Source organism: Equus caballus, chromosome 9 (genome assembly GCF_041296265.1).
Source record: "Equus caballus isolate H_3958 breed thoroughbred chromosome 9, TB-T2T, whole genome shotgun sequence".
NCBI lineage: Eukaryota > Metazoa > Chordata > Mammalia > Perissodactyla > Equidae > Equus > Equus caballus.
Window position 1 is genome coordinate 62,335,005 of NC_091692.1, and position 26,726 is coordinate 62,361,730.

The 26,726-nt window shown below is 41.1% G+C and overlaps 1 protein-coding gene and 1 long non-coding RNA gene across 9 annotated transcripts in view; one reads left to right on the top strand and one right to left on the bottom strand.

Moving 5' to 3' along the window:
* LOC111774993 (uncharacterized) overlaps window positions 1-7,258 on the bottom strand; it is a 103,331-nt gene extending 96,073 nt beyond the window's left edge. For 2 of the 4 annotated variants that reach the window (XR_011421664.1, XR_011421665.1), the window contains exon 1: window positions 7,009-7,258. This is a non-coding gene — a long non-coding RNA (uncharacterized lncRNA). The remainder of the gene's footprint in view (window positions 1-7,008) is intronic. The other 2 variants (XR_011421666.1, XR_011421667.1) reach the window with 2 other exon arrangements.
* Window positions 6,518-26,726, top strand: part of GRHL2 (grainyhead like transcription factor 2) — a 156,774-nt gene continuing 136,565 nt past the window's right edge. The window contains exon 1 of one of the 5 annotated variants that reach the window (XM_014728223.3): window positions 6,518-7,348. In XM_014728223.3, the coding sequence (XP_014583709.1) occupies window positions 7,329-7,348 (20 nt within the window). In that variant the 5' untranslated portion in view covers window positions 6,518-7,328. Of the gene's footprint in view, window positions 7,406-15,326; window positions 15,469-26,726 lie in introns of those variants that run through there. The other 4 variants (XM_005613235.4, XM_014728224.3, XM_070222456.1 and 1 more) reach the window with 4 other exon arrangements.

Below are 26,726 nucleotides of genomic sequence, written 5' to 3' on the forward strand. Positions count from 1 at the left end.
CTCCCTCTCTTCCTCTATTCTCCCTCTCTCTCTTTGTTTTAATTAAAAAAAAATTTTTTTTTATTTTTTAAAGATTGGCACCTGAGCTAACAATTGTTGCCAATCTTTTTTTTCCTGCTTTTTCTCCCCAAATCCCCCCAGTACCTAGTTGTATATTTTAGTTGTGGGTTCTTCTAGTTGTGGCATGTGGGATGCCACCTCAGCATGGGCTGATGAGCAGTGCCATGTCCGCGCCCAGGAGCCGAAACAGTGAAACTCTGGGCCAATGCAGCAGAGCGTGCTAACTTAACCACTTGGCCACGGGGCCGGCCCCTCTCTTTCTGATTGTGGAATACCCACATGTCAGTATCTATAAATCTTTTCTCTAGGACCTTATAATTTATTTAAAGAAAGATTCCCTGATCTTTTACCTTGGGGGAGAGGCAGGTATAGTGCTGGTATACACTTGGCTCCTGGCTCATTCAGCTGGGTGGAGGAAGGTAGGAGAGATGGTATCTCACAGATTAGCATGTGGTCTTTCACTTACTCTCCTTGCCATAGGTCCAATGCCTCTCTCCTGATGGCTCCCTTGATGTACTGAAGCCTGAAGTCTTCCTGATTCAATTTGACTAGAATACATGTCCGTCTCCTGCCAGCATGGAAGAGGGATGGTCTTATGGGCTGAACTGTGTCCCCCCTAAATTCATATGTTAAGTCCTAACCTCCAGTACTTCAGAATGTGACTAGATTTGGAGATAGGACTTTTACAGAGGGTATTAAGGTAAAATGAGGTCATATTGATTGCCCTAACCCAATATGACTGGTATCCTTATAAGAAGAGGATATTAGGACACAGATGTGCATGCTCACAGTGAAAAGACCATGTGAGGACACAGCAAGAAGACGGCCACCTGCAAGCCAAGGAGAGAGACTTCAGAAAGAAACCAACTCTGCCAAAACCTTGATCTTGGACTTCCAGCCTCCAGAACTGTGAGAAAATAAATTTTTGTTGTTTAAACCTTTGTTAAACACAGGTACTTTGTTATGGCAGCCCAGGCAAACTAATACAGATGGACTTTTGATTAAGCTGGGTAGAGCAGGGACCTATGGGTCTAATCGTTTGGAATCAAGATTTTGAATCAATCCCTCTGGTTTCAGCCCTACCCCTCATTCCCACCTTCAATGACAACTAGAAACTTGATTTGTATGCCTTTGTGGGGTTCTACAGGCTCAACAGGCTTGGTCCTCAGAGTCTACAGATGCTCAGGTTCATCTTTCTCAGCCTGGCTAAATCAGTTCCTACTCCTTTAGTCACTTTCCACTTTCCAAATTTTGTTGTCATCTTTAACCCTGTCATCTCCTCTCTTATTCTTCTATCAGTGGGACATCAGGAGGAAGGAGAGCTAAAGACGTGTATTCAGTGCACCGTATTTTAACAGGACCATGCTTTCTACTGAAGAGTTACCAACGGCAAACCCAAGCAACAAAAACGTTCACTATCCTGAAGGAAAGATGCAAACCTCAGCTGGTTGCTGGCTGAATTTCACACTGTTAATTTAAGAGCCTTCCATGGAATCTGTAAGTGTCAACGCAAACATGCACATTCACGCAATCACGAAAAATAGAAGGGGCCCCAAAGTGCAAGGGAACTGCCATTTAATGCTCAGTTGGTTAAGTTATAAATCTCTATGTTGGTTTCAATTCAGGCATCCAGATACATTTCATTATTTCCGAAGTTTCTTCTTGGGGCTAATAGCCAATCAAACAACTTTGTGTTTTTGTAGTGTCAAACAACGCAGGAGATACCACCTGTCATTGGCTCCCCAGTAGATTCGATGGCAGACCTGCTGTAGTGGCCTTGGGTATGATCACATCTAGTGGGTGAGCAAGCAGCAGGCAGACTCATGTGACTAGATCTGCAGCCCTTTAAAACTTGCTATTTCCGCCCAGATGCCACAGAAATGGCATCCTTCTCGCCAACTCTCACTATAAAAGACTTGCCATAATAAAACAACAATTTAGCATCAAATACTAAACTTTCTAAAGATACTACTAGCTGATAAAATGATACTAAAATGATAATAGAAATAAGCAATACTATTTTTCTTCCCTAGGAATTTAACTAAAATTTCAGTCTCATAAAAGAAATAATTTAGTCTAAAAACAGTACTCTTTTATAACTAGCTTTTTACATGAAAATTTACTTTGTTGCTGTCACAACAAATGCCATCACCTAAAATGACCATCAAACTAAACTGTGCTGAAACTCCTAAGTCAGATTCCAGGCTGATTTTTTTTTTTTTCCTTTTTCTCCCCAAAGCCCCCTGGTACATAGTTGTATATTCTTTGTTGTGGGTCCTTCTAGTTGTGGCATGTGGGACGCCGCCTCAGCGTGGTTTGATGAGCAGTGCCATGTCCGCGCCCAGAATTCGAACCAACGAAACACTGGGCCGCCTGCAGCGGAGAGTGCAAACTTAACCACTCGGCCACGGGGCCAACCCCCCAGGCTGATTTTTTAGGATGCACCAATTCCTCCAATCAAGGACAATGGTCAACTGTTACATAAACAATCACTAGGTTGGGAATGGAATAATCCAGACAGGTAAAATCTACTTCTTACCCCATGGCTATTGAAAGTTGTTGGAAAACTCCCCGTCCAGCATAATTTAGGATGATGGCCTTCAGTGACTAAAGGTGTGCTACTTCTTCCTGTCAGGATACTGTACTGGTGTGTTTCAAACGCTAACATGCATCAGAACCACCTGGAGGGCTTGTTAGAAAAACACTGCGGCCAACCTCCTTGCGTTTCTACTTCAGTAGGTCCGGGTTGAGTTGGTGAATCTGCATTTCTAACGAGTTCCCAGGTGATCCAGTGCCGATGGTCCATCCGGGGACCACAGTTTGGGAATCACTGCTGTTTTAAGTGATTATGGATAAAGATGTCTGGAGAGAGAGTAGTACATTCTCTTGATGGGTGTGGCAGAAACGTTCATATTCATTTACAACTCTTCTGCCAAAAGAATCAAAGCAATTGGGTAATGGAGGTAATTTCACGGTTGACAATTTAAAATGGTCCATGAGAACCTTCTCCTTCACTAATCTAATCTGTCTATATAGTAGTAGTTAGCAATTAGGGGATACTAAGCTATCTAGTTAAAACTGAGTTATTAAATGTTGGAGAAGAAGAAAGGAATCTTGACTATCACAGACCAATAAAAGGAAAGGTTTGACCATAAATTCTAGTTTTGTTTGCACAAACAAATTTGGGAGAGTTTGGTAAAAGCTTTCAGATAATTTTGGAAATGGCTTCAGATTAAAGATGACAGATTGACTCACACTTGTTTATCTTCATTGTCTGCTGAAAAGGACAGTAAGGGAACATGAAAGGATAAATCCACAGGGACATAGAGCACGGAGGAGGGGTCATCTGCCAAAGACATATTTCAATACAATTCTGGAAGAAGGGGTGGATGGAGGAGTGGAAACTGGTTTAACAGGACAGTGGAAGCTATATTCTAATGTCATCCCAGAGGTCAGTACAGAAGCAGCTCAATTACCCTACAAAACCCCAGAGGCCTGGGTCTTGGAGATGCCAGAGATCATCAGAGGGAGATGCTGGTGAGAGGCCCCAGGATCCCAGAAGTGAAGGAGAGATGAGAGGCAGGGGGCCGAGTGAATGTGGGTATTTGGAGATGTTAGATCCTCAGGTCCCTGTCCCACTCCTTGCACCCAGGCGATTACCTCCAACATGAGAAACAGGAGAAAGGCTTGTACACCATGCATAAAGAAGGGCAGGAGTAATGCACCTACAAGAAAGAAAAGAACCTGAAAGACTGCATACTCAGCAGTGACTCACCCACACCCCTTCCCCTCAACTGCTTCCAGAATATAGGCAGCCAGGTGAACGTCCCCTCAGGCAAGAGATTGCAGATATTTCTTTTGAGGAACTGAAGAGCCCAAAAGAAAAGACCTCTAGTTTCTACATTTAGGGGATCTTCCTATGGAAAGACCAGATTTCACCTGATCACCATACAGCAAGCCCATCGGTGAGTAAGTGCCCTCTCTCCCACCCCTGTACGTAGAGTTTCCAGTTTCTGGTGGGGTTCCACGACCTCGCTCTTAGACTCTTATGTATGAATGGAGTCAAAGGTTTGCAGACATTTGGCAAAAGCCCCCAACATGATGGGACTAACACAGATACATGCGAAAAAAGGAAGCCGAAAGAAGGCAGGAAGCAGAATAAAACCATATAGCAAACACCCTCAAAAGACAGAAGAAATTACTGGAACCATGACATAATCTTGGAATTCTATTTAAAAAATAACAGATAACATGAAACGAGCTCTTAGGATAGCTGAGATAAAAACTTCAGTCCAAAGTAAAGTAACTAAATATTCCCTAAAGTAGAACAAAAGATGAAGAGAGGTCCAACAGGAAAGAAAAATAATTCTAAGATTAATTCAGAAGATCCAAGATCCAATTGAGAAGAGTTTCAAAAAGAAATGGGTGGACAAAAATTGAGGACTTATTATGTGTTTGGCAGTGTTCTAAGTGGCTCATAGATATCAGTGAGGTAACTATTATTACTGCCTCATTTTACAGATGAGGAAACTGGAGCATAGGGAGAGTAAGTGACTTAACCAAAGTCACGTGGTAGAGTCAGTATTTGAACTCGGGCAATCTCTTCCCAGAGTTTTTATGCTCTTAACTACTCTGCCAGGATGGTCTTCCCCAAAGGAGAAAAGATTACTAAAGAAATATTTCAAGAAAATTTCCTGAACCAGACATAAGCCTTCAAACTGAAAGGGTCCATTGAGTGCCCAGCACATAATTATGAGATTTCAGAATATTAGAGATCAAGAGCTTATTCCACAAGTTTCCAGAAAGCAAAATTCCAGGTCACAAAGGAATGGGAATCAGGATGGCACTGGAATTCTCAACAGCAACACTGGACACTAGAAGATAAAAGAGCAATTTTTATAAACTTATGAATGAAAATTTTCAACTTAGAATTCTCATCTCCATTGGAACAGGAGGACAGTGGACTTTTGGAGGGATGTTTCCTGGGGGGAGGGGGAATGGAATTGATTGTTTGATAATTTGGAAAATAAATTTGCTAGTCATTTTATAGATATGTTGTAGAAAAAGTATCAGGATGGGTGCGTACCAAAGTAAACAGACAAAAGGTTTTGTAAGAAAGAAAACAACCATAGTGCACTAGTCTGCTCTGTTGTGACTGATATTTGCACAGTCATTGACTACGTGCTATCCCTAAACTGTGAAAGAGCTATGTTGGTTGAATGGCAGAAGGGGAAACTGGGTGGGATGTACAGCAGTATAAATTATTTAGAATATGGGAAGTAAATGGCAGAAGAGACAGTTAGAAGTGGAATGTGGTTGCCTCTGGAAAGGAGGTTAAGAAGGTAGAGGAGAGGTGGGTACTGTATCATCTTAAAATATTATATTATCTTTAAGAAGTAAGTGTGCGTGGGCTGGCCCGGTGGTGTAGGGGTTAGGTTCCACGTGCTCCGTTTCCATGGCCAGTTTCATGGGTTCCAATCTCTGGCATGGACCTATACCACTTGTCAGCCATGCTGTGGTGGCATCCCACATACAAAATAGAGAAAGATTGGCACAGATTAACAGGCTCAGTGCTCAGGGCTAATCTTCCTCAAGCGAAAAAAGAGGAATAGTGGCAACAGATGTTAGCTTAGGGCAAATCTTCCTCAGCAAAAAAAAAAAAAAAAAGTGTATGTGTTTCTACTGTCTTTAAAAAGTAACAATAAAATTTTGAAATTCATTTGTTGAGAGTGAAAACATAGAACAACCAAACCTTCTTTCATAATGTAATTTTCAGGAAGTATCTGAAAGATTAAAACAGAAGTTGTATCAACTCTGGCAATGTAGTATTAACTTGAAATAAAATACGGTAAGCTTTTCATGCCCTCCTTCATTTCCACAATTCATATGTATGGGCTAGATCCCTGTCAGAACTTCCACAAATACTCTTTGGGAGCAGTGGTTATAAACACACCTTTGCTAATTCGTGTTGTTTCCAACTAGAAGAAACAGAACCACAAAGAAGTCAGTTTCAACCTGAATTGTTTCTGTAGCAACCATATTAAACTGGAAGGATAATACACTTTTGTAGTCGCTGCTTCTATTGAATTACAACGTAAATGTTGATGCCTGCCTGGAAACGTCAAATGACAACAGGTTTATGGAACAGATTCAGTGGTTGTTTGCAGTTCTGGAATCTCAGGCTGTAGAATTGAGACAGAAGAGGTGCGCCTGGGCCGTCTTAGTATCTAGTCAACCGAATCTCCTCACCCCATCAAAACCACACCACTCCCCATCTGCCCAGCTCATGAAAGGATGCTCACCTGTTTGAAAATCTGCAATCTACCTAGTATCTTTTACACATCGGGACACGAAACGTGTTTATTGTGGATAAGAATGTTAAAAATGCAATTACGCAACGAACCCGTCGATCTTTCTGTCCCCCCCACCCCGCCCGCCCCAGCAGAAAGTAAACTTCAGTTCTGTGCTCTTCTGACACTGTCATACAGTCCCCTTAACGTGGATATTAAAAGCCTCGTGGTTGTGCTGCGCATTCGATTCCGGCTGGCTTGCGATACCTGAGTTCAGCTCTCCTTAGTCCTTCCGTTCGACCCACAATCCCTAGTGGTTGCAGGTGTTGCCTTTTTTCCTGGTTCCTTCTTTCCCTCCAGGCACCCCACCCCCAGCCCCGACCCCGGGCCGGCCTCCGTGAAGAAGGAAAACAGCGTGAAGTCTACTCGAAGCACTGACCCTCAGCTCCCACGGGCTGCCGCAGAGCTGCAGGCGTGCCGCCGCTCCACTCAGGTAAACTTCGGAATGAGTTACCTGCACTTGGAGAAGGGCCTTACCTGAGCGCGCCTCTGCCAATGGCAGCTCACCTGAGGAAGCTCCGCAGCCAATCACCGCGCAGCTCGTCCCTCGGGCTTGTACCCTTTAGTGAAAGAATTCAGCTCCTTGCGAGAAAGTTACCTGTGGCCGCCCAAGTCCGCCACTTTCTGCTCTGTGGCTGCCCACTGCCACCATCCAGGAGGACTCCGCGCCGCCCGGCCGCCTCCGAGCTCGGGCCCCATGTGAGGGGCCCCCCCTTATCCCACCTTTCCGGCTAGGTGAGGGCGCGAGCAGGCGAGCGAGCGAGAGTGGTGAGGGGGGACGGAAAAGCAGAATTACCTGTAGCTCTTGTTCTGCCATCTCGGGCGCTCTCACACACCTTCACCTGCACAGACTTGAAAGTCCAGTTTCACCAGAGGCTGAGGCTCCAGGAAAAGGGGAGCGAGTTCATTGGATCAAACATGTCACAAGAGTCGGACAAGTAAGTGGATCACACGCGCCGGCTGCTGCTACTACCACTTTGGGCTGATGGCAACTGGTTTGTTATGTTTTTTTTTTTTTTAAGTTGCTATTGTTGGTATTTTTTTCCTTCTTTTTTCTTTTTCTTTTTGGTGTATCCAGACTTTTGCAGATTATGTTTCTATCCTGATTAAGGGAAGAAACCCTACAAGAATGTGGATGTTTAATACCCCCTTTGGGCCTTGATAGTCCAAGTAGGTTTTGCTCCTTCCTGCCTGCCTTACCGAAGATCTCAGCTCCCGTTTCCCAGAACGAATGCTTGGATGTTGGCAGAGGTTTTGGTAGATGAAACGGGAACCTGTTATTTCCCCCTCTCTTTTAGTTGCTCCCACCGCTTCAGGCTTCTAGGGCCATTTGGAAATTCAGCTGAGGTCCTTCGATTTGTCCAAAGGGCCTGCTGGAAAAGCGGGTCTTGGCGGCTTTTGTGTGAGCGCAACAAAGAGCCTTTATATCGAAGCAGAAACGGCCATCTTCCCGCACTGGGGCAGGAGGGAGTGCGTGTGTGCGCGCCCGCGTGTGCGCCCCCGAGGGGAGGCGAGGCGCCGGGGCGGCCGGCATCGGGGGGGTAGCCCCGCGGCGTCCCTCGCCGCTGCCCCTGCCTCCCGGGCTCCGGTCCACCCCTGCATTGTTTGGCCACCTTACGCAGGTGCGGGAGGACAGGGCCTTTCGGAAATGAGGGGAATTGATTTGAGGCCCGAGTTTGCGCCGCCGTAGGGCGCAAGGGGCGCCTGCGACTTGTCGATTCGCCCAGGCCGGACGGCGGCTGCACGCCCTGCGAGCCCGCGGCCCTTCCCTCCGCGGCCCGGCCCGCCCAGGCGCTCCGCGCCGGAGGCCGCCACCTCGGGCGTGGCTGGGGGCTGCGTGGGTCGCGCCGGGCCTTCCCGGGGGCTCTAGGCTGGAACGGCTGGGGCCCGGGGCGGCGGGGCCCGGCTTCCCGCGCCTGGGAAGGCGAGCGGGGAAGCGCGTCCTTCCCGTCCGGGACCCGCACTGGCCTCGCAGGGATCGGCGGCCTGCGCGGCCAGAGTCGCAGGGCGCCAGGCCCGGTCCGGTCGCGTCCAGGCGGCCTCCCGGCAGGCCTGGCCCCCGCCCTCGGGACGGCTTTGTGCTGGCTGAGGGAGGTGGGGCCGAGGGCGGGAGCGCGAGGGAGCCGGAGGTGGGTCCCGCGGCCTTTCTGGGGATTCGGTGCGACACTCCCTTCCCCCTCCTCTCGGGTGCGCCCCGGGCTGGGAACTGGCAGCGTCCTCTTGGAGTGCGCAGGGGCCCCTTTTTGCTTTCTCCGATAACATTACCCTGGTGGTGTGCCCACCCCAGGGGACCTTCCTGAGGGTGTCTCGGCTGGGACAAGGGCCGCAGGCACCTCTCCTGGAGAAGTGGCTGGAACCAGTCCCAAATTGAGGGACCCTGAGGGGGCGGCGGGAATGCCCTGCGGACCTGTCCAGGGCTGGACGGGAAGGACCATGCTCAAGGCAAGCTGCTGGTAGGATAGGCGCATCTAACAACACGTGCTGTCATACTTACGTAAAAAAATCTCCCAGATAGTACCCCGTTACCCACCAAGGAGAAATTGCGTGCTACACGGGGGCGGGGAGCACTAGCGTTACAAACACCGGAAGAGGGTAGGAGTAGGGTAGGGATAGAATGTTCTATGATTCTATGACTGTACCCCGACTCCCACCTCAAGTTCCCTCTGTAGCGTTGAAGAAATCACTACTCGAGTTTGAAGACTTCAATAGTCAAAAGCCCGGATGACAGCAGGGTTTTTTGGTTTGTTTTTATCTTCGTGTCAAAAATGGTTGCAAATCTAGTGAACATCGGATAAGACGACGTAATTCTTAATTAAATCACACAATTCACATTTGGTTGCACTGCGTAGTTTTGTGATCCAACATGACTCGAATTCGGAATGAAAACCGATCGGTTTTTATTTTAGCCTCTCATACTTAGCACCGATACAGACTATTTAGTATTGAAAATAAGTTCTGAGCACCAGCAGTCTGGTTTCACTACGGTGCATTACCTAATTTTTATGGGTAATAACTATCTGGGAATATCTATACTTACACTTAAAGAAAGTAGCTTTTATCTAGTCATCATTTCCAAGACTTAATTTTGTATCTTGGGAAAAATACTAACAATACCCCCTGAAAGAGCATTGAACCCCTCTTTCCTCCTTCTGCTTGGACTATTGAGAAATGTTTGAAATTAATAAATGATTTTTGGATCATTTTTGGAAATTTTAGCCTAGTTTTCTCAATGTTAATATTCGAATGGAGAACTGGCAGATATGGGTCCAGCTTTTATGGGCCTAAAGCTTATGCAATTGTGTATATTAGGTGGGGTGGGGGTGTGGGCTCTAAGAAAAAGAACATGTCGCTGGGGCTCCCTGCCAGAGCAAAAGAGGGCTCCTGAACCTTGAGCTTTATCAGCTTTATGGTAAATCCACCTAGGAGGCTTGTCTGTGTTTTCTGGAAGTAACCTAAAAGAATACACACAGTTATTTTTCCATACACATCAAAGTGTAAGTAATCTTTTGGATTGCCTACGAAGATAATTCCAATTAGCAAGTCTGGACTGAAGTAGCGTAGTCTTTTAGGGTTGTGGACTTTTCAGATTGTGTTCTGCAGTGTTGATGCTATCACTAATTAAAACAAAGTTTTTTAGGACAGTTTGTCTTTGTACACATTTAAAAACTCTCTGCTCCTCCTTTCTTAAATTTTATGAAGATTTATGATCTTGTCAACAAGCATGTGTATTCTTGCAAGGCAATGATAGTTTTAGAAATTCTTATTTTACTGCCAAAATATATAAAATATATTCAGAGAGAATATAATATATATAAGTATATAACATATGGTATATATAGATATGTTATATATTCATTTATATAAATATATGTATATAAAATATTATATATAAAATATATCCTCTATGAATATATGTTATATATATGACTTTATATATATAATTTTATTTGATGCCCCCAGGTGTTTTTCATTACATAAACATGTTTTCTGATTACCTACTATTTGCAAAACAGATAGGCATTATAAGAAAATAAAAAGATGTATAAGATGGGCCATGTCCTCACAGGGCTTCACTCTAGTGGAAGGTAAGACTTGAACAGACACAATTTTAATTAAGGCAATACCTGGTAAGTGCCTAAAAGTTACCAAGAAAATACAATAGTATATTTGTCAAGTCATAGTGTATCTATCTCCCTTCTCCCTAGCCACCCCACTTTTGCCTAAGAAATTACTTTTAGTCATTTTGTGTGTTTTATCTTAAGGAGGCGGGCCATTATTCTAGAAAGGAAACAGAAAATGCCCAAAGTTATAGGTATCTTATGTGGATAACCTTTCAAGTAATGGGATGAAACATTTTAACTAAACTTTCTAATCTTTAGTTTTATAAATGCATATGTTTGTTTCTATTTGGCTATATAAAATATCTTTTAAGATCACAAATATTAACATTAATCATATCTACCTCAAACCACTAAAAATACTCATTTATTCAGCACATATGTCTTGAATGCCAGTCTCTATGGGGCATTGAGACTCACTAGCACGCAGAACCAAGTCCCTGCGTCATGGTGCTTGTATTGTGGTGCCAGGAAACAGAGAGTAAACCATCGAGAGGTGAATACTAACAGGTTAGACGGTGTTAAGTGCTTTGAAGGAAAGCAAAGCACTTAAAGGGATTGGGAATAATAGGCAGCCGTTTTATATAAGGTGGTCAGGGATGGGCTCTCTGATAAAATAACCTTTAAGCAGAGACCTGAAGGAAGTGAGGGATGGAACACTGAAGATACCTGGGGTAAGAATGTTACAGGCAGATGGAAGAGTGAGTGCAAAGGCCCTGAGGTAGGAGAGTGCTTAGCATATTCTAGAATCAGAAGGGAGCCAAGTGTGGGTGAACCAGAGGGGTAGAGAGATAATGGCCCTTTTAAGTAATCTAACATAATCAATTCACTACTAAATAGTCCAGACATTTAGATACACTCAAAACCAGGCAAAATGATGCTTATAGATGGTCGTGGCAGTCAACAGGTGAGTGTAAATAAAGAATCAGCTAATACTGCCAGTCTTGTCTTTTTCCTGAGTATCACCAGTTTAGTGGTTAGGGTCCAGTGTTCTCTTCCCTACAATGGATTCAAACCTGTGTGCGCTTCATTTAGGGATTAAAAATGCACGCATCCTAGAAGACCCCTGGGAATTAGAACTGAAGAAGAGGGACCAAGTACAGATGGTGTTTGCACTGACACTGTCGCCTCCCTGAAACTCTTGCTTTAACTTACCGCTCTTCAGCCAGTATCTCAACGCTTTAACAGGAGCCTCCAGCAAAATAAGGCTCGTCTTTCCTGCCTTCCTCTTGTCCTCGTTCAGTTTCTGCAAACTTGTGTCCATCAGAAAACACAGGCTCGTCCATTGTGTGTGGAAGTGAGACACTGCAAACAGTGTGCTTTGGTTAGTTTTGCATCTTCAGTGAAGGGAACTAGCATACAGGCAGAGTTAACCTACTTGAAAAATAAGATGATGCTAGCCAACAACATGAAAATTGGAATGATTAAAAAAAGTTTAAGATAATTACATATGTGCTTACTTAATAAGAATCTTCATAGGAAGCCTTTAAATCGTTGCTGCCTAAAATCATCTGATTACAAAAATATCAACTGAGACACATCCACTGAAACATTCTTCCAGATGAGCAGCTTCTGACATAATTTTAACCTGGGCTTAAGAATCCTTAGGCCTGGGGCCGGCCCCGTGGCCGAGTGGTTAATTTCGCACGCTCCGCTTCAGCAGCCCAGGGTTTCATGGTTCGGATCCTGGGTGCGGACATGGCACCACTAGTCAGGTGGTGTTGAGGTGGCATCCCATGTAGCACAACCAGAGGCACTTAAAACTAGAATATGGAACTATGTACTGGGGTCTTTGGGGAGAAGAGGAATAAGAGGAAAAAAAAAAAAGATTGGCAACAGATGTTAGCACAGGTGCCACTCTTTAAAAAAAAAAGAATTCTTAGGCCTTCTCCCAATGTAGTTTACTTTCATTGTTTTGCTAAACTGCCCCTTCTGGAAGAATGCAGTCATTTTGAGAGGTCATATATTTCCAGATCTGGTAAAGACTTCATTTCAAGCGATGTTACCCCCGTGGGGCCTCTGCCAGGCCTGTAGCTAAGGGTCAAGCTCAGATCTTAGGCTGGATCCCACTCACTGGGGATCTGAGATAGAGTTAGAAGGCTAACCTTGACCTATGGTTTCACATTAGAACCTAAAACTAGTGTGCATTTTTCTGGGCACAGGTGTTTCACTGAATTTAGATTCTATTTTGTAGCATGAAGTCAACGATAACGAGTTCCGATCTGATGTTAGTGTCTGGTGAAATGATTTAATGGGTTGATGGTTGCAGTTTCATTTCTAGGGCTAATGGTAGCTTTAAGCATTACCCTCATCAGATGGTACTAGACCTTCTGTTGGCCTGTAATTAGGTCCTGTTTTAAACTGGCTGTAGAGACCAGGCCACCCAATGGGCTTAGTGCCATCTGATTTAAGGAGGATTAAAAGTAAGTGCTGAAGCAGTTGATGAAGAGCTGTAGCTAGCAATACGTATTAGACTGCAAAGTCAAAGGGAGAACATAGACAAGTAGCCAGGTAAGTCAAACATACATAGAAACATTTAAACCCCCCCACCACCCAATAACCCCAAGAAGTATTTGTTTGAAATCTATAGATAATTTAAACAAGACTACTATTTTGATGTTAGATGACTAAATCTAGTCTTTAAAAGGTCTTAGATAACTCAAGCAAGTGCTTCGGTTCTTCTTTGTAACTTTGATTTAAGTAGGCATGCATTTCTGGTTAAAAAATGAACAATTTGATTAAATAGTATTTTCCCTCTCTTACTTCCTCCCTAGTCTGAACCAACATTTTTTCCTCCTTCCCCTCCTCCCTTCTTTCCTTCCTTGGTCTGTATTTCGGTTCCACTTCCCTGATTTTTATTTCCTCCCATATTACTTGGTGGGAATTGACACACACAGTTTCTATGCAGAGAGATAAATGGAAATCTTATTTTAGGTGTTACTTTAGTCAGTGAACTTTGCCGTGTTCTCTTAGCATTTACAGTATCGGAGACCCATCTTTGGTACCTAAGCCAAGAGTTAAGATGGTGTCAGCAGATGATGTCACCCTATCTAAGTCAACTAAGTTTAAGCTTGGAAATTGTTTACTTTTAAGTTCTTAGTATAAGCAAAGCCTTATCCTAAATTAATTAGAGTCCTCACTCATGATCCCTGGCATTCACATTGGGGTGCAGACACTCTCTTCTTCAAAAGGTATTCAAGGATTCCTGCTCAATTACAAATACTAGGTCTAAGCTGAAATAGGGTAGCGATTGGTTTGGCAAACTTGTCCAGGAAAAATTCCTTAGCGAGCAGCAACAGGCTGAATAGGAATTTTTGCTTTCGCCCAGGAGGACTAGTGGGTTGCTTAGTAACAACAACATGCACCTGGGAGTCCCTCAGACAGCTTCACAGGTCTTCCAATTCAGGCCCTCAAATTCAGACTCACCCTACCCTGCACCTGCCCTGTCGTTTCCGTCCTTTGGAGCAGTCCCAGCTCCTTGGTTCAGATCTGTCTATCTGTTCATGCATTAACAGGACATTACATTTCATGCTGTAAGTTTTTAGGTGGTAAATGGTAAAAAGGACTGGACTATAATGGGTTAAGTGAGAGAGAAGCAAAAAAATCTCTCTTTGGGGATTTATCCCAATTCTTACCTCCATTTATATTGGGAAGAGGGTGAAGTGTTTTAGCTTGATGTGTTTTGGTGAGTAGCAGGATTAAAGTAATATTATTTATAAAAACAGCACATTTTGATTTGCCATACACAATACCAACCAAGAACACATTTTTAGAGTTCTATGGAAAGTTCTAGAAAAGCCGATACATTTCAGGGCATTTCAATGTACATTTTGACAATAAGTTGGGATTGTGGGATTGTCCGTGCATTTGAATGGGCATTCAGTGGAAAGCAATTGCTGCCTGTGGCGGATGAAGAGCCTTATTTTACTTTGTAATGAACATGGCAATGAACTTTGTGGGGAGCATTTTTAAAGTGATATGACTTCACATTCACTCCCAAGGAAATGCTTCCTTTACAAGTGTGAATGCAGACACCCTCCAGAGAAGAAAAGGAAAGCAAGATTCCCTTGTTGCTTGTCTTTATTTTGGCGCCTGCCTTTCATCCCAACACTGAATGTACAAGTATAGCTTAACCCCCCAGGGCCAGACTCTCTTGTTTTAAGTCCCCTGATTTAGATCGGAGGTTTTAAAGAGGGGGAAACGTTGAAGTGGAGAAGAACGGAGAAAGGAGAGGAAGAGAGCAAGAGCAAGAAGAAACTGTGTTTTAGTCACTGTTGAGGTGCCAGCATTTTTCTCAGTAGCAGGAGAGTCGCCGTGCACGGCCTGCAGAGCTGGGGACTAGTGTGGGGTGACATGGCTTTTAACTTGAAGCCTGGAGTCCTAGAGCCAGGACGAGCCTTAGAGATCTTATGGGGCATGTGAGTAACCAAGCGTAGGATTTGGAGCTAAAAGTTTGGTTTGAGGAGAAAAGTGCCTTACATTCTTTCTTCTGTGTTGCATGTTGGGGTTGTAAGTATAAGTTGCAAATCTGAAGTTTCGATTAACTTGAAAAAAACATGCTGCCTTTTTTTGGTAGGGAGATTGGGAACAGGGGAGGCCTTGCCTTTTTATCTTAAAATATGAACATGAGTGTGTGAAATACCTACCTGTTTCAGATTCTGATAGCAGGACTGTGAGTTAGAATGGCCTGTTCTTCCCACACACGCCAAATCATTGTTTTTAGTTCTCAGTTCAGTGAGCCCCATAAAATAACTGCTTTCTGTACTTCTTGGATCTAGCTTTTCAAAGAAGCAAGGAACAAAGGTAGCTTTTGCCTCTTTCCTGTATTGCCAATAAGATAATTAACATAAGATGAGAGGATTCTTCTTTCATTATTTTTCATCTGTAAAATGACGCTGAACTAAGTGGTCTCTGAGGATAATCGCCTGCTCCCGCATTCTGTGAGTCTCATTCTCTCCCTCCAGAGGGCTCTGGGCTGGTGGCAGCTTCCAGAAAGAGTGATGGATGTCAGCAAGATAGGAGAGTACAGGGCAGTGGGGCTTGCTTCTGCTCCCATGCCCTCTCACCCTTTTACCGAAATAAAAGCTGGTCTGACTAAGATGACAAAGAAATAGACTTCTGGCAGGCAGGAAGAATTCAGAGGGCCACACGGAATTCAGAAGGGCAGTGGGGCGGTAAAATCAGTGGTTTACCTACGGGACCCCCTCAGCCTCACCAGGTTGGTAGATAAAGGGGACAGGAAAATCAAATGAAAAGGGCTGACATATACTCTGAGACCTCTTCCCAGAGAGAGCCCAGGAAGTGGTTTACTCTGGGCAAGCTCGTGGAGTGAGAATGAGAATATCAGAATGGATGGAACAGTGGATAAAATTTAGTAGGGTGAAAACCTTAGGCAAATGGACAACTTCCCTTCTTCTCTTTCCCCTTTCTTCCTTCCCCTCCTGCTCCCCCTCATCTTACTCCCTCTCTTCCTCCTCCTCCCCCTCCCTCCCCCTTCTCCTCTCTCTCCCCCTTTCTCCTTCTGTTTCTGCTCCTCCTTCTGGCCCCCTTCCCTACTCCTCCTCCTCTTAATAAACATATTCAGGGGCACCCATTGTCGGACAATATTGCCAAGCCAGTAGTTCAGTGTTTGGAAAAGGTATTAAATAATTTAGGATAAGAATAGCACCTGCAGTTTCACTTCAATTATAAACTAATATATTATTTCATTTCAGGGCACATAATGACCATTTATGTCAGGAATTCATTTAGGTCAGGAATAAAATCTCCTTTTCTGGTATCCTACTGTGTTATAAGTCTGAAATCTATTTACTCTGAAGCCAGTACTGGTACCAGGACAAAATGGCCTGCAGCCCCTAGAAGGTTCTCACGTTGGAGGACTTTTGCTAGGTTACCGGCCCTTTAAGTACATTTATGCTTCCTGTGCACACCGTGATTTTTCAGCTTCTTCGGAGTCTTGGTATCTACTTTTAAAAATATGTGTATCTTACATAGTTTTGAAAACATGTTTAAAAAGGACAGATGCTCCAATTGCAATATGTTCCAAGCCCATGAGGAGACAATCCACAAAAGCTATACAAGTGGCTAATAAACATATAAAATAATATCTAGTTTTATTAATAATTCAAGAAATACAGATTATAGGCCAGGAAACTTCCAAGTTTCCCTGTCAAATTGGCCAAGATTAACAAAACTGGGTTTGGGGAAAATGCATTTCTAGGAGGATTATAAATTATTACAAACTTTCTGGAAGGCAGTTTGGCAAAACCAGTTGAAATGGGCCTACCTGTTGACATTGGAATTCCAGTTTTAGGGCTTTATCTTAAGGAAATAATCAAGGATATTAATTGTAGCATTATTTTTGAAAGTGAAAAATCAGAAAAACCCTAAGAAGTGGCCGGCTGCAGAGGACTGATGTAGTAAATCACAGTTGAGGGAGGTGACAGGAGACTGTGCAAGTGCCATGAATCTTATTATGGGAGAATAATGACAGCAGCAAACGTTCATGATGCAGTAGAATCTTTATAGGCACAGAAAATGATAAATAATAATAGTAATCAAACCACAATGGGTTAACAGTGCTTTGCTCTCTGCGTGGAGGAAGGACATGGACTTTTGTCTCTTAGCTGTGCTCTCTGTGTTTTCCTAGCTGGCTGAAGTGAGCTTGTTCTGCTTTTGTGATTAAGGAGACAAAATTTAAAGGTTATTTTTTAAAAAGCTGTTCTGCCATGGAGACATTTAAAAATACACACACACGTACCCTAAATAAAATGGGAAAGCCTGCCTGCTCGCTTGTTCCAGGTGGAATTTATCTGCTCCTCCGCAGAAGTGCCTGCCGCCCTCCTCTGGATCCAGGCATGGCACCCTGCTCGTCACTGCTGCTGTGCCACGTGGCCTCCGGCACTATGCTCCGCTCAGCTCACCTGTAGATTTGTTGGGTTTGTGGCTTCACAACCCTGTCTTTTTGGATCTGCCCAATTATCAAGTCCACTGTTTTTCAAAATAGCACAAGTAAGTGCAGGAGTTTCCAAGCTTTGTATAACTTGAAGCTGGGGAATGACTGAGAAGAAGAGAAACTTTGTTTCTTCCTCTCAGTAGGCTGCATGTGCCTGTGAAGTTTCCCCTGGAGAAAATGCTCTGTGGGCGAGGCTACCTTCCACACCATCTCAGACCCCGCCCGAGTGTTCCTGGGAGAGACTTGGTGGTGGGGCGAGTTGTGTTCCATCTTTTGGAGGAATAGGGAGAGCCCAGAATATGCCTCCATTTAAAAACAAAAAGTAGTTGTAGGCAAGGATGAGTTTTTATTATTTTTTTTAACAATTTATTTTTTCCAATAACGTAGACTGGCTTTTCCCCTGGAGGGCCAAGCGTGTGACTCATCTACCTGCTTCTACAAGCTGGTACAGAGATCATGCCAGACGCGAGCTGGAGTCTGTTAGTTAAGCTGTATGGGATTGCATCACTGGATTTCCTGCAGGCGTCTTTAATGGAGGCTTTGTGGCAAATGAGAAATTATTTGCTTATTGACACATCCAAGGAGCATCCAGAGCAGGGAACAAAAAGTACGCAATGTGAACTGGAGGGAGAAAATGGCCTCCCAGAATCACTGAAGTTGCCAAAATTATGTCAGGAAAAAAAGGGGAGGTTTAAAAAAATGGAAGTGGACTTTGTAAATGTGAGCAAAACCAAAGCAATGTTTGGCTGTGGGCATCCACGCAGTTTGTGAAACAGGTCTTTTTGGTGGTGAATTCATGAGTGAAATTTGCAGTTGCCCCCTTCTCTCCCACGCCGACCTCTCCCCTCCTCCATACTTGTCTTCTCATTGTGCGAAAATTCATCAGATCTCAAATACTGTATCTTACGTTTTCAAAAATCGTTATTTGGATGTTGAAAGTCTCAATAAAGGCATCCTTACAGAGCTTGTGGGAGGGAGATGAGCTAAGAGCTATGGTTTGTCTTTTTATCCTGTGTTTATCTTCAATTTTAGTAAACAACCTAAAAGGTGCGGTTTGCATTTTATTCAGCCACACAAAACCACAAATTTGCTTTTTGCATTTGCCCACAAATCTTGGGACACAATTCATTTATCACTTCTAGTATCGTCAAGTTGAAATGCGCTGGGGTATCAGTTGTAGTCTTTCCCTTCTCTTTCCTCATTTAAAAGACCTATGTGTTTTTTTTCGTCTTCCTGATCCTTGCTAAACAATGAAATACCTATGTGGTCAGGACTTGGGACATGTTTAATTACAAGTTGCAAGTTTTCCTACTGCAGCATACCCACGCTTGGCCAGGTGAACCAAACTGGATATGCTATTCAGAGCTTCCAGGACTGTAGGGGGATTTATGTTGTACCAAATATTCCTGGAATATGGAGGATTTAAAAATGAGTGTGTGATTCTGAGATTTTTATTGTACTGAATATTTGATGGATTATTTTATAAATCACTGTTTTGAAGCATTTCTGAATGACCTACTTCACTGCTTTCAACGCTGTCTGCCAGGCTAACTTTTATTGTAACTATTTTATGATACGGTTTTGTATTTGCATGTGTTTTTTTTAGCACCGTTTCTTGGGAAGGCTTTTTTTTTTCTGATGATAAAGACAGTATATGCTCATGAGGAAAAGGGGGAAACTAGTGAAAGGTATATAGAAGAAAAATCCCTTATCATTCCAGGACCCTAACACTTTATGTATTTTTCAGCAGTTTCTAATATGTGCATGCATATGAATGTAGTTATGAAAGAGTATACAAATTATGATTGCCCTTTTTACATCATTCATGGCACTCTACGCTTTCCACCGAATGCGATATTATTAGCATTTTATAGTTCCTTAAATATTCTTCCACGTGACATTGAAAGATGAAATCTACCATCTCCTATTTTATGTTTAGGTTGTTTTGCTTTTTCATTATTATAAATCATTATTATGAATCAGTACATAAATCTTTGTGTCTCAAGTTATTACTTTAGGTTTCTGGAAGTATAAGAACAAAAGACAAATACTTTTAGCTTCTTGATACATAATTTGAAAGTGACTTCTGGAAAGACTGTAAAACTTTATATTTTCTCTCAACAGTGTTTGAGAGTGTCTTTCTCACATTGTCTCACATGTAAATGAGAATTATAATGTTTTTGTCAATTTGAAACACCAAAAAAAGCATGTTTTTGTTTTAATTTGCACTTTGATAATTAATGAGGTTAAACATTTTCTCAGCTCTTTCTTGGTCATTGACATTTCTTTTTTAGTGAAGATCTTGCTCTTGCCCTGGCTGCTACATATGGTTATGTTGTTGTCTCCTGGACAGGGGAACTTTGGGGCTGAGATCCAGCTGTGTTTCCCTTTGGCTTCTGCCCAAGGAAAAAGGGCACCTTCTGACCTCTGTACAAATGTACCATATGGCTTAGTGTTGCTCAGTTCTTACTTTTCACTCAGTTTGAAAATTGGGATGTTGATATTTTTATTATTGAGTTGTGAGAACTCTTTACACATCTACAATTATAAACTCTTCTGTCAAAATTCTGGTTATCGTTTTCCCAACTTTTTGTTTATCATTTAATTTTGTGATTTAAAAATATTCAGAGCTTTACAATTTTTGATGTCTAATGTATTGCTCTTATATGGATGTGAGTACTTTCATTGCTTTCAAATAGGGAAAGTTTGAGATCAACCTTTATGGATTTAACTCATTAAATTTTTTTTCTTTATTTTTAAAGTTATTTAAAAGGCCTTTAAAAAGTAATTAATTCATACTTAATTGTAAAAATATTAGAAAGTACAATTACTCTCAAAACTACTACCCGTGATGTTAACACTGCTAATATTTTGACATCTATAGTTCTATTCTCTTTTATATGCCTGTACATACAAATATACTATGTACACAGAGATGAGATAGTAATTTACATACTGTTTAGTAACTTATTTTTTTAATTAATATTGATCACAGATAGCTTTTCATGGTGATAAATGTGTTTAGTGGTCCCATAAGTCTACATTGAATGGAAATGTCCAAATTAATTTAACCAGTTTCCTGTTGTTGTACATTTAAATTTTTTCACCACTTTTTACTATTAAAGTCAATATTTATTTATTTATTTATTTATTTATTTAAAGATTGGCACCTGAGCTAATATCTGTTGCCAATGTCTTTTTTTCTTCTCCTTCTTCTCTCCGAAGCCCCCCAGTATGTAGTTGTGTATTCTAGTTGTAGGTCCTTCTGGTTGTGCTATGTGGAACTCTGCCTCAGCATGGCCTGATGAACAGTGCCATGTCTGCATCCAGGATCCGAACCAGGGAAACCCTGGGCTGCAAAGTGGAGCATGTGAACTTACCACTTGGCCAGGGGGCCGGCCCCTTAAGTCAATATTTAAATGATTATCTTTATAGCTAAATCCTCACACACTTCTTAGTTATTTCCTTGAACTACTTTCCAATGAATAGAAATTCTTCATCAAAATGTATGCTTTTTTTAAAGGTATTTGGTTCATATTTTCAAATTGCCATCCAGATATTTTCTCCTCATTAGTACTCCCACCAACAGTGTATCTGAGGGAGAAGGATTCCATGTTCCTTCCCCAACAATGCATATTATCCTCTTTTTAGTCTTTGCCAGGTTGATAGGGTAAACATGGTAACTTGTTTTGAATTGCATTTCTTTCCATTTACTCAAATTGTATTTTCTATCTAGAAGAGCTTTATGTTTTGTTTTGTTTTTAATATATATAGTATTTTGATATCTTAAAAGCTCTTTTTGGGATTTTATAGAGAGTTCAGCACCAGTAAAAAGAGTTTATTAGCAGAAAGTCTAGCCATGATCTCTTCTCTCAGTATAAGCCTTTGGGTCTGAGAACTGTCTGTAATTCACAGCCCCCATCCTTTGCCAATGAAAGCAGTTACCCAGGTCTGCGCTCAAGCTCCCTAATCAAAGACCCCAAGTTCAGGGAACTTAGTCAAGGGATGGAATTCCTATCTACAAGCTTACTGACGATGACTGAGTTCAGGATGAATACATCCAAACAACAATCGAGTGGCCCCCACACATATCTACTCCACTTGATGATGTATTGAGTGCCTATAGGCCAGCTATGGAGCTGGGCGCCATGCCAGGGGCTGAGACTACAGAGATGAAACAGACTACTAGTTTAAGGTCTGAGAACTTTTAACAATATAATTACAAAAAACGTAACAGAAAAAAATGCGCATTTACCTTCCATTCTTGAGGTAATTAGTTGTGGGAAAAGTGGAGACAGGTCTAAAATAAGACAAAATAGTACAAGTCTTCAAACTTTCTGCTTTGTTTTGATTTGAAAAGACCTGCCACTATTTTTCATTTCTCAGGTTTGGTCAGGCTTTCATCCATTCACTTTTTTTTGGTCTATTATTAGCGGTTAAGAAACACTTTGGTTATTTATGTAAATCGTAGGGCTATTTAACGTGGAGCCACTTTTCAAAGATAAATCTCCGGAGCTCTGTAATTAAACTTTATATTAAAAAACTCTTCTAGAGCTACAGGTTAAAACAGCTGTTTGTGTTCTGTCATATGCAAGTTGCATGTAGCTTTAAAGGTAACATCTGTGGAAACTGGCAATTTATAGAAGTAGTTTGGTACTTTTCTAAACTGAGATACAACCTTAAAACATCTAGAACAATTATGAGTTTATTCTAAAAGAGTTGGCGGCATTGGAGCCAGGTGCGTTAATCAGGAACTTATTATCCAGGCTGTGAATTATCCGTGCTATTTTTTTCAATCTCCTTCTTATGGTTAAACTTATGGATATGTAATTTTTTTCTCCCTACAGAGCTAACAGAGCGTGAAAAGAAAAATTCAGCTTAATTAGTTTGGCTACTGATTAAGGGAAAAAAACATTTAATTCCAGTAGAAGTTTGAACTTATTATTTTAAATGCATTCTTTGATTATCTAGGATTTCATGTGATACATGCTCCACTTTCCCCTATTTTTTCAAATATTCTTGAAGAAGTAAATTTAAGGGTTGCTTACTTTAGGAAGTCTATCATTTGCAAGGTACAAAATTGCCTTTCCCTATGAAATCTATAAAGAACTATGCCGACGAAGGCCAATCTTTAGGTAACTGATCATATTGCATATTTTTCTCTTTTCTCCAACCTAATTTATAATATAAGTATTTGTCCATGATTTTATCAATTTTTTCTAAATATTTTAATGGCTGCAGAACATTACGTGCTGTGGATTTACTGTCATTGACTTACGTTTAGGTTACATGTTGGTTGCTGTCATAGTGAAAACTATTATAAAATCATACTTTTATAAAAATCTTCAGACATAAAAACTGTCAAGATTTTTAGATAATTTTCTAGACTGAATTTCTACAAGTGTAATTTCCTAGCTTAAAATTCACAAATATTAAAAACAATATATATTTCATTATACAATAACTATAAATTTAGGGAGGAAAAAAATAAATGCCCCTTTTGTAATTCTTTCTCCTACTACTTTCAACAGAATTTGACAGTTTGTTGAATAGCCTTCTGGATGTGTCTAGGTATTATATTACTTATGGATGTGCATATATTTGAGAGTTTTAAATATTTTCACTTGTTTTTTACATAAATGATTTAATACATGTCATTTTATGATTTTGATTGTTCCATGTTAATAATACAGAATCACCTCTTTTTTTATGGTTGTACAATATTCCACAGTATGTATATATGAGTGGCTAAAGGATAAATTCATAGAAGTGGAACTTCTGGGGCAAAGGGTCTACATACTGAAACCTTAGATAGATTGTTCTTCAAAAGTGTTACTGTAATGTATACTCCAATTGATATTATTGAATGTGCCCACTTCTGCCTACCTTCAGAGCAATGGAGCTTATGAGCCTTTACAGTTTTTGCTAACATGAAAAATATCTTATTATTCTCTTAATTTGCATTTCTTTAATTCTTTTCATATATATAAAAGCCTTTTGTATTTCTTTTCCTGTGGACTGTCTGTTAATGTTCTTTGCTTATTTTTCTATTTTGTTGTTGGTCTTTTTTTTTAAACAGCTTTATTGAGGTATAATTGATATACAAAGAGTTGCACATATTTAATGTGTGCAATTTGATGAATCTGAACATATGCAAACACCCCTGATACCATCACCACAATGAAAGTAATAGGCATATCCAACACCTCCCGGAGTTTCCTTGTGCCTCTTTGTGTGTGTGTGTGTGTGTGTGTGTGTGTGTGTTAAGAACACTTAACATAAATTTACCTTCTTAATCCATTTTGAAGTCCATACACTGTTGTGTTAACTATGGGCACTATGTTGTACAGCAGAGCTCTAGAATTTATTCATCTAGCATAGCTGAAACTTGAAACCCGTTGTCTAACAACCCCCCATTTCCCTCTCCTCCCAGCTGCTGCTGGCAGCCACTGTTGTCCTCTGTGTTTCTATGAGATTGAATACTTTGATACATCCTAGAAGTGGAGCCATGCAGTATTTGTCCTGTGACTGGCTTATTTCACTTAGTTTAATATCCTCCAGGTTCGTCTATGTTGTCGAAAATGGCAGGGTTTTCTTCTTTTTTGAGAGTGACTAGTATTCAATTATATATATATATATCATTTGTTCTTTATCTGTATATCTGTAGATAGATACTTGGGTTGTTTCCGTGTCTTGACTATTGAATAATGCTGCACTGAACATGGGAGTGCTGATATCTCGTCAACATCCTGATTTCATTTCCCTTGGATGTGTACCCAGAAGTGAGGTTGCTGGATCATGTGGTGTTCTTGGTCTTTTCTTGATGAATTGTAAGAGCTGTGTGTGTACTGAGAGTTTAGCCTGTTGTCTACCAGTTTGTCATTTGTGTTTGATTATGCTGCAGACATTTTTAATTTTTAGGTAGCCAAATTCATCTGTTTTCTTAAATCTCTTCTAGGTTTTATGTCTTGCTTAGGAAGCCTTTCTCTCTTCTAAAATTATAAGCAACTCCTCCTCCTGCATGAACTTCTCCCAAATTTTATCTTTCTGTGACTTTTATGATTTCACATTTCCACTGAAAGCTTTATCTACCTGGAATTTATTTGATGAAGAAATGTGGTAGGACTCTTACTTAATTGTTTTTCTACATGGCCACCCTATTGTGCCAATACCATTTATTGAAGAATACATATTTCCCTCACTTATTTGATATGTAGCCCTTATCATATATTAAATATCTATGTGTATTTGGGATTATTTCTTCACTCTTTTTTCTGTTCCATTGATCTACCTATTTATGTTTCAGAAGCAACTATCTACTTACCTATTTATTTATTTTTCTTTATAAAATGTTTTTTTAAAAAATTTTATTTTTTTCCTTTTTCTCCCCAAATCCCCCCAGTACCTAGTTGTATATTTTTAGCTGTGGGTCCTTCTAGTTGTGGCATGTGGGATGCCGCCTCAGCATGGCTTGACGAGTGGTGCCATGTCCACGCCCAGGATTCGAACCAGTGAAATCTTGGGCTGCCGAAGTGGAGCGTGCAAACTTAACCACCTGGCCACAGGGCTGGCCCCTATAAAATGTTTTAATATCTGAAAGTCCTGTGCCATCTCATGGCTCTTCTTTTTAAAAATCTTCCTGGTTATTTTTGTATTTTTTTTCATAGAAACTTCAGCATCAGCTTCTATAGTTCTCAAGAAATCCTGATCTAGGGGTGAGGAGGAAGGAAGGGAATACATTAAATTTTATGAGTAACTTTGGTATGGAGTTGACATCTTATTAATATTGTTTCTTCCTGTTTAAGGATGGAGTGTATTTTGCTCCATTGTTTAAATCTTCTTTGATGCTCCTTAGTATCATTATAACATTTTCTTCATACATAATCTTGCACCTTTATCGTTAAGTTTATTCAAAAAGTTTAAGTTTACTCAAAAGTATGTTATATTTCTGGTACTGTTTTAAGTGGGGTCTTTTCTTCCTTTATGCATTTTAGCTGGTTGTTTTTATATAGGAAAGGTATTGATTTTTCAAATGTTGTTTTGTATCTAGCCACTTTACTTTCTTGCCTTATGTTTGTAATAATTGTTCAGTCGTTTCTCGTGGGTATTCCAGGCATGCTGTCATATTGTATGCCAATGATGTTTAGTCATCTATTCCAATTTTTATATCTTCTATTTCATTCTCATCTCTAATTGCATCAACCTATCACTGTAGAACAACGTTAGCTCATACTAACAGGGGTAAGAGTGGACCTCCTTGTCTAATGTCCTTAGAGCTTCAGCATTCAAGATGATCTGATCTTTGAAAAACTCTTGGTTTCATATGATTGTCTATCTGACCACCCAACCGGACTCCTCTCTTCTAATATCTCTCAATCCATCTATGTGCCCTTTCCCTCTCTCTTTTTTACTGAATCTCAAATTGTCTATCAAGTAATTTTATTGTCTACAAATAATGATTACTTTTCTTCCTTCTTTCCAGAATTTAGCTATGTTAAATCTTTCTGTTTTATTACATTGCTCAGGATGTATAAGTACAAGGTTGAAAATTAGTATGGCAGAGGACATTCTGTAAAGGAAATGGTTTTAATGTCTCACTTTTAAGTGTTAAGGTGCTGTAGATTTTTTGGCTATCAAGAAAGATTTTCACACTGGTTTTGTTTTGTTTTGTCATTTTCTTAGTGTAGTGATACCTTAAATAAATTCCCTAATTTTTTTTTGGAGCAGTCTTATATTCCTGGGATAAGCTTTATGTGGTCATGATGTATTTTTTAAAAAAATATATCAATAGATTCAGCTCATCAATATTTTTTTGAGGATTTTATGTCTGTATTCATCCCAGTCCCACTGCTGGTATGACCTTGGGCAAATTACTTAATCTCTCTGTGCCTCCATTTCTCCTCTATAAAACAGGGATAATAGTAAGAGATCTTGCCCCCCAGCACTGGAGTGAGGTATATAACCTTTAGAACAGCCCATGGTACCTGGTAAACACTCAGTAAATGTTCGCTATCATTATTATTGTTGTTGTAACTGACCCTGATCTCTTGTTTTCGGGGCGGGGGGGGGGGGGGTGTCTGTGTGTGTACGTAAGTGCATGCTATCTTTGTTGCATTTTGATATCCATGTTATGCTAGCTGATTAGAATGAGTTGGGAAACTTTCCACGTCTTATTACATTCTGCAGTAATTCAAACACTGTTGGAATGATCTCTTCCTTGAAGGTTGCCTGGGCCTGGAGAAG